Genomic DNA, 14,389 nt, shown 5'->3' on the forward strand with positions numbered 1-14,389 from the left:
ACAATCCAAGAACAAACTACGAGTATTAATTTCAATTATTAGAATGATAGTTCAAAATTTCTATATGTAAATATACAGGAAAACTAATAGGTTATAATTTTCACTGTTTAAAAATATTAGCGATCCAGTTTTATATTCTCTTACAATAAGTGAATTGAATCGTGAGCTGACTCATCATTTGAATTTTCAGCCACAAAACTTCACTTACTAAATTTGGCATATGGATTACACCAAACTGATTCCAATTAATTGCGCCCATAAGCAAACGCTATCACAACTTCCAGTGTATTTTATTTTTCTCACTTTCAGGATTTTTTTTATAAAATGTAAAATCTAAATCATACACACAAAAACGTTTTTATCAAGTAAAAATATACTAGTAGTATTTAAGAATGTGTAACCTACATGATCCAAAAAATGGGTTAATCGAATTAAGTTTCACTGGTTTCGAATACTAATTAAATATTGGCTAATATAAATATAGTAGTGATGGAGAGAGGGTTAGGAAGTAGTCGTTATTCAACATAAGCTTTGTGTCATGTTTCTTCTTTCTCACTGTTTACGATTTGTGTGGACGTGAACTAATCCGCCAAGATTTTCATTTAACTATTTATTTATTATTGGTAAGCTTTGTAATTAAGTATTACATATGTTTCATATAGTATGTATCATGCTAACCAACTGGACCATAGTCGCAAGTCACAACAACCCTATAAAAGGAAACAGTCGTTTGATCAATCTTCCCGCCTCTGAGTAAACTATATCCCTCTCTCTCTCTCTCTCTCTCTCTCTCTCTCTCTCTCTCTCTCTCTCTCTCTCTCTCTCTCTCTCTCTCTCTGTATCCTCGTATCTTCTCTGTTCTATCTCTATTTCACATACAAAAATACAAAACAAAATAAAGAAGAAGATGGATACGAAGAAGACAGGGATAAAGAAAGAGAGAATACCATCACAGAAAGAAGAAGAAGGAACAGTGAGGAAAGGACCATGGACTATGGAAGAAGATTTGATCCTCTTTAATTACATCCTTAATCATGGTGAAGGTCTTTGGAACTCCGTCGCCAAAGCATCTGGTAAATTAAAAAATATTTTTTAGACCATGATTAACTATAATCTCTTAACTGGAGTTGTAGCTTCGGCTAAGAGACGGTTCTTAGTTTTTTTTAGATTTTAACTAAGGAAAGCTAAGAACCGTCTCTTAATAAGAGATATAAGAGCATGTTTATCCCTAGGATCCCACATAGTTTCTTAGGTACACTTTAGTGATTATTAAATTAATAAATTGTAGTTAAGGATTTTAGTTAAGAATCTCATAATTTTGGAGCTACAATGCTAGTTTCTTAATTTGGGTTTCTTAAAACAAAATTAATTAATTTTTTTAAAAAATAAAATTTATTTATAAAATAAAACATAATAAAGATAACATTTTAAACAAAGACTGTGTTTCAAATAATTTGTATAAGGAGAATGAGATAAGAAGACTTGGTGAATAAAAATTTATAGAGCAAGAGAGAAAAAGACTTGGTGAATGCGACTTCAATAAAACTTCTAAAGCAAGAGAGAAGAAGACTCAGATATTTTTGATCGAGAGGAGTGTTTTAAATCTTGTGACTTGAATAAGTTTATATAAAGTAAGAGAGAAGACCCAAAACCAACTTGTGACTTGAATAAAATTCGTGTGACTTGCATATACAATCCCATCTCGTGTCACAAACATACAAAACCAAAACCATCTTGTGACACAAACATGCATAACTAATCATGTTTAATTTTCATAGAAGATTGAAACTCAGACTGAGAAAAAAAAAAGAGTAACACTCACAATGTCAAAGATGTTGAAGAGAAACACAAAAACGCATAGACTGAGTAGTAAACCCATAGCGGTGCCCCAACTGTGCTTTCAGGGTTTAATATCTCCTTCACGTGTAACAAGAACGGTGAACCCACAATGCTAAAAAACAATAAAATCATCTTATTAGACAACCTTAAGATGGTAAATACACCAAACGAAGCAATAATGTTTCAAACATAACGGGTTATTTACCTTGCAATAATGCTGGAAAATGCCAAGAGGTAAGTGGTTGTAAGAACAGGCTGCATCCCTGCTGGGTTAATGTTAAAAGGTATGTATGGCTCTACCCCTGGTATTGGAGAACCTTCTCTGCTCTTAAAATTCAGTTCCTTGCAAACGCACCTCCATGGAGTGAGCAACCAAAGACTGTATAGGTTTACTGGCAGATGGAGAACGCAGATCCCATATAAGAGGTACTGATCATCTCCAACGGATCCAAACAGGTGTTCGTGACTCATATGCCATGCAACATCTTCCACCACGCCTTCATGACCCTTAAATTAAACAACTTATCAGTAGGGTAAACACATGAATCACACTTAATATTTGTCTATATACTTTACAATTGCATCTCCACGAATCAAAGCATTACCTTAAAGATCTGCTGAGCATCAATGACCTTATTTTTAGGAGTAGCGTTAATATCCCACAAACAGATCTGAGCGTCATCAGACCCACTAAGCAAATGCCCCGCCTTGAACTTACTACAAGAAAAGCCATAGCCCTCAGAGCTGTGACCTCTCAGCCTCAAATCAGGGTTACAAGCTCATCAAGCGGCGGCTTAGAAGGATGCTTGCTGTAATCAAACACATACACCTCCGCGTTAACCGTCTTGGTAGCAATCACAAAAGGGTTCTGAGGTATGTACCGAGCTCGGTTCACCTCCCCTTCGTGATTTATCTGCTGAATACTTTGCACCTACACACAAAGTAATCGACTTTAAATATTCATTCAACTCAATGGAACAAAGTAATTGACTTTAATATTCATTCAACTCAGCGGAACTCTAAAACTCAATAAAGATTGAACCTTTCCGGTGGCGCAGCCAAACCCACCAAACTCGGACCGTTCGTCGTCGTACTGACGAGCTTCGCTCTCGGTGCCTCGTTGGTGCTGGGTGTCGATCCTTCTTCTCACGGAGAATACGGAGGAGACGTCGACTCAACCGAGAGAGTCATCGTCCTTCGTCTATATCGATCCTTTGCATGTGACGGAGTAAACGAGAAGACATGAAATGGCGACAAGAGAAAGAAAGAAAGAAAAAAAAATTAAAAATTCTGGAGAGCTGACACGTGGTTCAAAACCCACTCTTAAAATCGGTAACAAAAGTGTCCCATTAAGGATCGATAACTGCCATTTAATTTTTTCTTGGATTTAATTAAATCACCATTTTCCCTTAAGGACCCCTTTAAAAACCACCGATAATCATGGTCTAAGACCATGATTAATCCGGGTTCTTAGGGTGGAGTTCTTAGCTTCGGCTAAGAACCGTTTCGTAAATTTAATTAAGAAAAACTAAGAACCATCTCTTAAATAAGAGTTATAGGAGTCGATTCTTGGCCGAAAAGTGTAAAAAAAGTATCAAATCATGAGTTAAGAACTCCAAATTAAGAGTCCAGGTTAATCAGGCTCTAAGAACGGTCTCTTAGCCGAATATATGTAGAAAAACAAAAAAAAAATCAAATCATGAGTTAAAACCCCCGGCTAAGAGACCGGAGTTAATCATGAATTAGTCTTCTTTTTCATCTTGTTGTATATATATGAATTTACTAATGTCTTTTATTTTATTTTCTCTATAAAAATGTATTTTATTTTTCTTAAAATATCAATTGATTTATGTTTTTTGTGTGCAAATATCAATTGATTGATTTATGTTTTCTTTAACATTCACGTAGAATGATTCAAATTAGATCGGGATAGTTGTGAATATATAGCAATATTACCCACATGGTATCTTGTTGGTTATTTATTTATTTATTTTGCTTAAATTTGGATCTTGTTGGTTATGTTTCTGATAATAAATATTTATGATTTCATGTAATCAGGTCTAAAACGTACGGAAAAAAGTTGTCGGCTCCGGTGGCTGAACTATCTCCGGCCAGATGTGCGGCGAGGGAACATAACAGCAGAAGAACATCTTTTGATCATTCAACTTCATGCTAAGCTTGGAAACAGGTATCTTATTAGTTATATAATATTGTTTCATGACTGCATGCTCATTCAACTTCATGACAAGTTCGATTTGATTAGAAAACTTCCGTACGGTGTTAAAAAATATTAACAGGTGGTCGAAGATTGCGAAATATCTTCCAGGGAGAACGGACAACGAGATAAAGAATTTCTGGAGGACAAAGATTCAGAGACACGTGAAAATGTCTTCGTCGAAAAATACTAATAATATTCGTCATTGTTTGGGAAACTCGCAGAGCTCGGTGATAACGGCGACGGACCAAGGAAGCTCCAGCAAAGGCTTAATCTCGCCGGCGACGACAACGACATCGTTTCATGTGATGGAACAGTCAAACGACAGTTACTGGAACGTTGAAGATATATGGCCCCTTCAGTTGCTTAATGATGACCTTAATGATGACCACCAAGTGATTTAATTTTGGTCATAGTAGTTTAAATGACTATGCATTTGCTAGCCCTACATATGATGCCCGATCTGATTTTTTTTTTTTTTTTGTATGTTATGTTCTTTGGTTTTTCTATATTGCTGAATCTTGTTTCATTTACCTATCATTTGTAATGTTTTAATGCAATCATATTATTTTTCAGATCATGTGAAGGCGGTAGGGCTGTTCAATATGGTAAAACCGAACCGTACCGAACCGAACCGAACCGAAATAGACAATATGGTTTGGTTTTGGTATATACCATATAAACCGAATGGATATAATTTTATAAAAACCGTAGGATTTGGATATGGTTTGGTATATAACCGATTAAACCGAATAAACCGAACAAAACCGATTAAAAGTAGTATCATGTAAATATGTATCTATTTTATAACAATACATGAAAATCTATTTGTTACATAAGTTAAATTTGTGTTAATAACTATTACCATTATTTTATAGTAATAAAAAACTTTAATTTGTAAAACGTTTGAACTATAACTAAATAACAATACATCGCAATTCATACATCTTATTTTCTAAGTCTTTTTTGATCTTTTTTATTTATTTTAGTCTTCACTAAATTAATATGAAGATTATAAATTTGATAGACAATAATTAATGGAAAATTTTCAATTGAAAAAGTATAACTTTAATGAACACTAAATATGGAAGAGTGGAAAAATTTTCTTTCATGTTTCTATTTTGTTTCATATTTTTATTTTCAAAATTTCAAGTTTTGATTTTAGTTATAGATTTGATTATTTTATTTGATGGTAGAGGCATTTTTACTTTTTTGTTCATTTACTTAAACATGTAATATATTTTTAATAAATGATTGTATTGACAATATGACTCTAAAATTCATATAATATGATCTCAAACAAAATAATTATGTTTTTTGGTATAAAACCGAATAAACCGAAAACCGACGGTATAAAAACCGAACCGAACCGAAGTAAATATGGATTTAGAATGGTAGTTATATTTTACTAACCGAAATACCGAAAACCGAAAAAAAACGAACCGAAACCGAACCGATATCCGGATTGAACACCCCTAGAAGGCGGTGTGGTGTGTAAGTAACTACTTCTGTTCGTTTATATAATTTTTTATATATCAGTATATCACTCTTTTTTGTTTCAGTTTCGAGCTTATTGGAGTTGGAACAAAGTTGTGTTAATTGGTAAAAGTGAGAAACGGTCTTAAGCTTTCGTTCGTTCAGATTCATTAATTGTCTGATCAATATATATATAACACCTTTTTATTCAATTTAGAAATGATTAAAAGAAATTGAAAGTTTAGTTGCATTATCAGTATCACTGACAACAGAAACATAGCAGACTTCACACACATACAAATATTATTAATCATAAACTTGGACACACAAAAACACACAATGGGATAGGATCAATGAAGAGTTTATTTATCATTTTGGAAGGAATGAACGTTTAGAATGTAGTTGGTTTAGTCATCAGCGAGATCACTGGGAGTTTCATCGGCGTTGCGTTTGATCGTGAGGACTGGACACTCAGCATGTTTCACACAGAACCCACTCACGGTCCCAACAAAGACCCTGCAATGCAATGCAAAGAGAGTAACCAGGAAAAAGACTCAGAAGTATGATTTAAAAAAAAAGAACAGACCAATGTTTCAAAAACAACAACACTAACTGAGTATATGAATTCAAGCGCTCAATGCTAGTCTAACATTACATTTCCTTGTTGGGCTCTGATCATGTCCAGTTTTAAAGTAATCAACCTACTCTCTATTTAAACTCGAAGACTTGTGTCACAGTAGAAAATCCTATCCAACAGATAACTAGAGCTTGGCATATAATAAAACAATTCAAGATGTAGGCGGCGAGTGAGAGAGTTTGAACATACTTTTGGAAGCGGCCAAGACCACGGCTTCCCAAAACAAGAAGATCTGGTCGGACCCGGCTGACTTCTTGGCAGATCACATCCTTGGGATCACCTTTCTTGATCCATGCCTCGCAACTAACCTACACACAAGAAGCATAATTTAGTTTATTAAAACATATATCACACAAGTGCACAAGTTAATTATTATGAGATTGACAATTATGTAAAGGGATCGGAAGATGAAGATAAGTTGAAGAGAGGGGAGGGTGTTTTATTTACCCCAATCTCATGACATTTTTTAACGAAAAACTCGAGAAGGTGAAGACCTTTAGACTTGTTAGACTCTTTGAAATCATCGGGAGAGGCATATATGCTGTCTACCTCATCAAAACCGTCTTCGTCGACCACATGTACATGGAGCAAGAGAATCTTGAAATCGGATGTGTTGGATCGGATCATCTTCTCCAGAGTCCATTCGAAAGCTCTTTTGCTGCTTATCGAAGGGTGGGGCTTCCCTTTGATCGTCGATTCATTCACAGCCACCATCACTCTTGTCGGCTCCCTCTCCATCTCTTCTTCTTCTTCTCGAAATATCTGACACTTGAACAAGTCCTGTTTATGTTTAAGACAAATGATCTGGTCAGAAGATGGACAACTAGGCTCTGGGTCGTGCGCCTTGTGTATAGAGCGTATTTTACCAAACAATCGCATGAACCTGCTATAGTGCGCTTCTTTTTTATGTTACGTGGGGTGGGGCCGACTACAACTTTTTTAAAAACTATCTTCTTCAAAACTACCCTTTCTGATAATCATTCACAACAAGCCCTACAATGATGGCCCATGTCTAGGGTCATAATAATATTCTTACAAAATTTATACATCAACTTTTCTTTTCTTTTTTTTTCCTTTTCTTTTCTTTGATAAACAGCCAAGTGTTTCAAGTTACAATAGGTTTCAAAGTGATTCTATCATTTAGTATGAGTGTAATCGTGGAGCTTTTATTTTATTTTCTATACTATGGAATTTTACAAGACATAAGTACTTACTACTCTTTTGGAAGTTACTCAAGATTTTTTTTTATTACTGATGAATACCAGTGAAAGAGACTCTACCGAAGCCAAGATGTCCAATCTGATACAATTCCAACCAAACTCTCTCAGCTTCAGCTCTCGCACTGATCCTCGCCTCATCTTCTCCCCTAAACGTCGCCGTTTTCTCCTCCTCCTCCTCCTTCGTTAGACTTCCATCTCTCTCCACCACAAACCGGTGGTCATCCAACTCTCCATATCCTCCCCCGCAACATCCACTACTCACGCCTTTCACCGGCTCCGACCTCTGGTTGTGATGAAAACGATCCTCACGCTCCATCTTTTTCTTTCTCTTCTTTCTCCTGCCGATACATTTCCGCCCAATCATCCACGGGACCTTGACGAATGCAAGAGTGATGAGGTTCACGACGGCGCAGGGACAACAGCAAAGCGCCACACAGTCTGCTATCGCCGCCGCAGCCCACGACGACCGGCACCTTTCACCGGAGCATTTGTCTCCTGGCGCCGCTTCTTCACCGGCTCCACTACTCCTGTCTTTACGTGAAACTGATCGATGTGTTTTTTGGTTTTCCTCTTCCATTTATATTAAATGTTATATTCCTGCAAGCAAAAACAAAAACGCTTAAATAACTAGCTGGTATAAACTATATATTACCAAACTTTACATAAGTGATACACATATCCGGATTTTGTTCCATATATGAGTGTGCATATGTTTTGGTTCATTGTTCCTTTTAGCTAATATTGTTCTTTGAGACTCTGTTTTTAATTTCATCTTTGCTTTGTAATAAGCAACATGTAAAACTCAGAAAATAGTTACAAATTTTAACATTATGTAAAACTCAGAAAATGTTTATAAATTTTAACATTTTGACCCAAAAAAAAACTTATTGACTAGACAGTTTCAGGTGGATCCTTAACTGCTGCCTTCACTTTGCGGTGATTCCCAAAAATAAAAATTATTGGTCGGTAACATTTCGATGTTACGAGTAATCATGAGTGTTAATTAAGATCCTATATACGTGATACATCTACATATGCATTCATATATACACCAAACCAACCTTAATGAAGGAAGTACTGAGTCATGTTAAGATCCGGGCTTTTGATATTACAAAATTTGGATTGATACAGCGAAGATCCTATCTCATATGGGTTACCGGATCTAAGCAGGTCTAGTTACGCGACCCGTTACAAAAGTACAAGTAACACAATATAATACTATTACTTGACATACAAAAATTGTTTTAAAAAAAAAGTAGAATTGTATTTGTTTGTTTTAGTTTCCGTGATTAGCGTTTAAATATAATCCTTCTTACTATTGTTAGTTGTAAAATTATTTATTGTATATTTTATAAGTGAAATTTCATATAAAAAGGGAAAATTTCAAATTAAATGTAGGTTTGTAAAACTGCTAACTAGGTGATTTATCCAAGTTTTGACTTTAAAAAAAAAACTACTTCCTTGTTTGTCCTGTGACAACATTTCTAGCCACTTTTTCATTTTTAAATGTCTTGATAAACGATTTCAATCGGTGAACACTATATATATATAGAGTATATGTTTAAGACCAAAAATGAAACAACATTAATTCACTATTTGTTAAAAAAAAAGGAGAAGCAATAAGGTCAGTAGTGTGAAAAAGAATGGAGAATGATCAAATGATTACATACCTTTGGTTCTTTTCGAGTAGTTATCCTACTCAAGAGCCACTGATCCTTATTAAACCCCTTCCCTCATTGAAGACATCAATAACAACAAAAACTCAGTTTTGTTGTTTTGTTCTTACGAGTCTGGAAGAGAAAGAGAAGAAGGGGAAGAAGAAAAAGAAAGATGTGATCTGATATATAAATACACACATATATCTTCGATTAGAACTTCTCTTTTTCTATGGTTATTTCTTAAACTAATCTCTCTCTCTCTCGCCTGATCTTTTTTATTTTACTCATCTGTGTAAGGGTCTTGAATATTAAAATTTGAATTCATTTAGCAGATAATATATGTATATATAACTATCTTCTAAAATTCAAATTCTATTTTTTACTTGACATATGGTAATTGTACCTTTAACTATTAAGTTGTAATTTTGTGAAATTTAAATTTTAAATTCGTACAAATGAATAAACTAATTTTGTATACTTGATTTCGTAATGTATAACATTTAGCTTAGATCTATGACAATTACTTTTGAATGTAGCTATTATCAAAGGAAAAGAATGTTAATGGACGCTTATCGTGAATGTATTACTTTGGGTGACGATAATTTTATCGAAAATCTTGTGATAATTATATTAAATATAAGAGATTCAAACATACCCTATTTATACAAATATATTTGAACTCATGTCAGCAATACTCAATTGGTTTCAAGTCTCAGTCGTCATATTTTTTATCAAAAGGTTTTAGTCTCAGTCACATTTGCTTATGGAAAAAGCGCAATCCGATATTATTCAACCTAGCAAAGAGATTCAAACATATTACATACTAAAAAAGGGTTTTAGCAAAGATTTAGGTCCATTGTAGTATCACAAGGGAGACTGAATTTAGGGTATAGTTGGTGTTGGAACCAGTTAGGTTTAGTCTAGTTGATACGGATTTAGAGGAACTTTGTGTTGTCCCGAAGACAGAGAGAATCAAATTATGGGAACTCGGCCCCTCACGTGCATTCATATGCAACTCGTGTCTTTTATTGTTTATATTTCTTGATTAAAACGAACTACATTCTAAAATTTAGAACAGCTAATACAATTTACGGAACCTATTCATGATAGATCAAAATTTCGTATAGAATAGTCTTCCACTTAAAAACATGGTACACAATCTTCTAGTTGAATACGTTTGATGCATTGTTTTCGATCCCTTTTTTAATAAGTATCTAAAAAATGAAGTCCCTGAGCACTTCGATGTTTCTAGTATAATAGTACTAATTTTCATTTACCATATGTAAACGAAATTAATTGGAGTATATAGTATTTTTTTATTAACATTTAATGGATTAAGTACTGTCGTAATTGCGTAAAACTTTAGGTAGACTAAATTAATAGTTGTATTTTTATATATTTGTTCGTGGATTTCAAGATCTAATAAGCAGCGTCGTTGACGCCTTTTTCTCTTTGTGTGCTGTCTATATAAGCACAATGCTTTAAGCCATGCACGTGCTATGCTGTGAATAATCACGTGCGTCGGGTTCTTAACCCGTCAAGGTCAGAAACTGAGATGCTCTTTTAATTCTTTATGTAAGAAAATTTTTCACCGGCCAACTGTCAGTCTTCAGTGACACGCACACACCCAACGGTCTCCTTTCCTCTACCCTCACCGCTATTGCGACACGTTAGGTATCAGGAAAACAAAAAGAATCAAAGCAAACGTCACTTGAATACTGTTCACATCTTTAATAAAATCAACTCGTTATAAGGAAATTAACGTAACTACGTTATAGCTCTTTCTGTAGTTGACAACAAAAAGTCTGTGACATGAGCTATATGTATTTGTTGTACATGGACCACGTATGAACATATGAATACAGAATACTACTACCATGCATAATAAGATTACGGATAATAAAATGCGCAAATATTCGATGTTTGTCAAACTAGTGGCTTCATATGTGTGGGATATATTAATATATATGTTCATATATTCTATGTTTGACATAACAAATTAACGAGGAGGAACAAGCCCATTTCGCTACTTCCGCTCAAGTCCAGATCGCTTACTCAAATATGGAAAGCATGTGTCGAGAGATCTTAAATATCTAAAACTGGTACGAACAAGGTCTGCAGGAGACGAACCCTGAGTTTGTTCGAATTTGGGCTCAAGGCTACAGATAATCATATATAGCAGCATGTTCTTGGAAATCTAATCGATATAGTGAAAAGATTGTCCAATGGGCTAATGATGATCATTTTATTGTTGGGATGTGGACCCGTGGAGGGCCTGATCGATCCTCTCAAAAGTCAATACTGAAAATCACACATTTCTGAAAAAAAATACTTAATATTGGATCAAAAGTTTTTGTTTTCCATGATTGGGTGGAAAGTGCAGGGACATTAGGGCATCTGTATTGGAGGTCCCTTAATGCATCCCTTAGGGGAAGGAGGTGGGAACCGAGGAAGAAAGAGAAGAGAAAAGCCCTTAATTAAGGGATGTCCCTTACTCTCTAATGACCAAAAAAAAAAAAAAAAAAGCAAAACAAGGGACTCTCTTCCTCTCTCTCTTCGTCCCACCAATAAAGATGCCCTTATATCATTATATACACAAAATAAAGTTCACTTATAATATAGCAACAATAATAGTAATACCAACACGCAAACTCCTTAGAGCAACATTATTGGTGGGATGAAGAAAAAAAGGGAGAAAGTCCCTTGTTTTGTTTTTTTTTTTTTTTTTTGGTCATTGGAGAGTAAGGGACAGTCCTTAATTAAAGGCTTTTCCCTTCTCTTTTTTTCTCGGTTCCCAACCCCTTCTCCTAATTAAGGGATGCCTTAAGGGATTCCCAATAATATTGTCTTTAGTTTATTGGTTATGAACTTATGGTCGAGGCTTCCAACTCATTGCTCATGTATTTGAAAATAGTAACATGGAGAACAATCTTTTAGAGAATATTTCTTGTTAGGTGAAAAGCAAAATTTGAATATTTTAAGAAATATTAACAGACTATATATCTAACAGCAATGTATAATTTATATTGCAGATCAGGCCAAGATGGACTTCAATGGTGCTATTCGTTAAGGATTGCTTGTTTTGTTTTTATCCCAAATTTCAAATAAGAATTCTTGGCCTTGACATATATAGATTTTAGTGCCGACGGCATACACGAATATACATTGCAAAGTTGTTAGAGTCCGGTTTAAAAGAATTAATCTAGAATTCGCTAGACGTTCAGTATCTTTGATTCAAAACTATTGTTTTAAAGTGATAGAGAATAGCAATGATTGGGCTCCTAGTGAAATATATAAACTATTTGTTGTAGTTATCTTTGACTTGTCAATTGCTGAATAATTTAGTACGGGTGCATGGAAATACCATCAAGGAACAAATTTTAACTTATTAGTTGTAAAGTTTAACTGTGGCTTGTAATTTTCTAGTAGAATCGCGATATGATTCTCTCAAATAGGGTTATTATAATAGTTAGTTCGTCTAAACAGTGGGTTAATAAAACGTAACCTAGGTTGCCGCTAAAATCGTAAGCATTGACGTGTATAATTTAAATTCTCCATTAAACAAAGACCACGTTTAATTTATCGCCTACTCTTGACGAACAAGTAAAACTAAACCACTCACATGTGTTATATAGTGAGAAACATACACGATTTGTTAAAGCAAAAAAAAAATGGAGGAGTTTTCCTCAACAACGGTATCGTACAGCCCAAGCTTCAGTGTCTACGCTTCCAGCGAATGCGCCGCCGCGGCCGTTAAAGTTTCCCGCGAAAACCAGAATTACAATATAACAGATCAATATTCCGTTAAAGTTGAAGAAGACGATGACTTCCAGTTCGAAACATCAAGATCACCCGTACATGAAGAGACCTTCTTCCACTTCCCGACGTTCAGACCTCATGTGTCCAGCGACACCGTTTCGATGAGTAAAAAGAAAGACGATGATGACTTGTCACTCGACGCTAGAATATATTGTCCCGGAGGAAGCAAGATGGAGCATTCCGCCTTCGCCTCTATGGTCGGAATCTGAAGATTTCGATATAAATTCTCCGAAAATTGTCTATGGAGTCCCCTAAGACCTCCGGCGACTGGAGGCGGACACTCGAAGGTCAGTAAACGGTGCCGTTTAACGAAGTTCCTAACGAGAAGCCACAGCGACGCAACCAAGACTTGCTTGCCGGACATGAAACGGAAGGACAAATCGGCGTCGGACATCAGCGAAGGAGATAAGAGAAGAAAGTCTTATTTGCCTTACAGGCAAGATTTGATCGGAGTTTTTGCCGAGATGCGAAGATTACGTCATTAAATAATTTACTTCAGTATCTATAAACTTTACAAATACAGCAATTAGGTCCTGGTTTATTTTTGTGTTTATGTTTAATATGCACTAGATTTTGATCCGTGCAACCGCACGGGTGTTTGTTTTTATTCTTTTATACATAAATTATTGTTTTAGAACATAAGTGGTATATATTTTTAATGTTAATCATATACTAAATATTTATATAACTATTTCAAATACAATAATTTTATAATTTACATGTTATAATTAATTAATTGTTTAAACCTTATGTATTTGCCACTTCTTATTATATATTTATCTTATTGTATTTGCATTTAGTTATTAAGCAAATTAATATATTCATGAGAAAATATATTTAAAAAATATTTTGTATTTAATTTAGGCTAAATTCTGACCCGTATTTCAAAACTGGATTTCTTTTTACCAATATTTTTATGCTTATTCATTTTAGATAATTTATTATTGTATATATAAAAGTGTAAGATATGTTAATTTTTAGACATGTGTTATATAGTTTGTTAATTTTAAGCCGTTCTATCATCATATTATATTTTAAATAAATATTTTATATTTATGAAAATAAAATTTATAAATTTATCAATTGAATATAATTTTATCATATTTATTTTAGTATAATAATTATATTTTAACATGATCATGACTATAAAAGTAGATAAAATATGATATAATTTATTTATTTTCATTTCTAAACGATAACTTAAAATACATTAAGTTATTGTTTAAATATTTTTACACAGATTTATTAGAATTTTTAAAATATAATATATAAATATATATTATATTTAAAATGAAAATATATTATGATTAAAATAGTTACAAAGATTTTATATTATTAACTTTAAAGAAATACATGTTAATTTTTATACATGTATTATATAGTTTGATAATGTTAACACATCTTACCAACATATTATATTTTATTTTTGAATATAAATATTTTATAATTACAAAAATAAAATATATAAATATATAAATTTAATACAATTTTATTATATTTAGCTCAATATAATAATTTTATTTAG

At 33.8% G+C, this 14,389-nt stretch overlaps 4 protein-coding genes and 1 long non-coding RNA gene across 7 annotated transcripts; 2 read left to right on the plus strand and 3 right to left on the minus strand.

Moving 5' to 3' along the window:
- Window positions 1–103: 103 nt before the first annotated feature.
- On the plus strand, window positions 104–4,634 carry LOC103870993 (transcription factor MYB57). 2 transcript variants are annotated; one of them, XM_009149195.3, is made up of 3 exons: window positions 104–1,073; window positions 3,898–4,027; window positions 4,137–4,634. In XM_009149195.3, the coding sequence occupies exons 1-3, from the start codon at window positions 908–910 to the stop codon at window positions 4,456–4,458; spliced, it is 618 nt and encodes a 205-aa protein (XP_009147443.1). In that variant the 5' UTR covers window positions 104–907; the 3' UTR covers window positions 4,459–4,634. The 2 variants fall into 2 exon arrangements, with proteins under 2 accessions (XP_009147443.1, XP_033147554.1); XM_033291663.1 differs by lacking the exon at window positions 104–1,073 and adding an exon at window positions 2,766–3,171.
- On the minus strand, window positions 1,640–3,082 carry LOC103870992. Its single transcript, XR_633457.3, has 4 exons — window positions 2,882–3,082; window positions 2,445–2,770; window positions 2,045–2,346; window positions 1,640–1,951 (listed from the first exon to the last, which is right to left on the minus strand). It is a non-coding gene; the product is annotated as an uncharacterized LOC103870992 (long non-coding RNA).
- A 1,084-nt stretch (window positions 4,635–5,718) lies between the features above and the next one.
- On the minus strand, window positions 5,719–6,993 carry LOC103870990 (universal stress protein A-like protein). Of its 2 annotated transcripts, none has more exons than XM_009149194.3 (3): window positions 6,717–6,993; window positions 6,357–6,475; window positions 5,719–6,046 (listed from the first exon to the last, which is right to left on the minus strand). In XM_009149194.3, exons 1-3 carry the CDS (start codon window positions 6,903–6,905, stop codon window positions 5,938–5,940), a joined length of 417 nt encoding a protein of 138 aa, XP_009147442.1. In that variant the 5' UTR covers window positions 6,906–6,993; the 3' UTR covers window positions 5,719–5,937.
- Window positions 6,994–7,240: 247 nt separating this feature from the next.
- Window positions 7,241–9,262, minus strand: LOC103870989. The gene is made up of 2 exons (XM_009149192.3): window positions 9,058–9,262; window positions 7,241–7,984 (listed from the first exon to the last, which is right to left on the minus strand). Exon 2 carries the CDS (start codon window positions 7,962–7,964, stop codon window positions 7,416–7,418), a length of 549 nt encoding a protein of 182 aa, XP_009147440.1. The 5' UTR covers window positions 7,965–7,984; window positions 9,058–9,262; the 3' UTR covers window positions 7,241–7,415.
- Window positions 9,263–12,116: 2,854 nt separating this feature from the next.
- Window positions 12,117–13,426, plus strand: LOC103870988. The gene has a single exon (XM_009149191.2). It carries the CDS (start codon window positions 12,717–12,719, stop codon window positions 13,071–13,073), a length of 357 nt encoding a protein of 118 aa, XP_009147439.2. The 5' UTR covers window positions 12,117–12,716; the 3' UTR covers window positions 13,074–13,426.
- Window positions 13,427–14,389: the final 963 nt, after the last annotated feature.

Source organism: Brassica rapa, chromosome A05 (assembly GCF_000309985.2).
Source record: "Brassica rapa cultivar Chiifu-401-42 chromosome A05, CAAS_Brap_v3.01, whole genome shotgun sequence".
Classification (NCBI taxonomy): domain Eukaryota; kingdom Viridiplantae; phylum Streptophyta; class Magnoliopsida; order Brassicales; family Brassicaceae; genus Brassica; species Brassica rapa.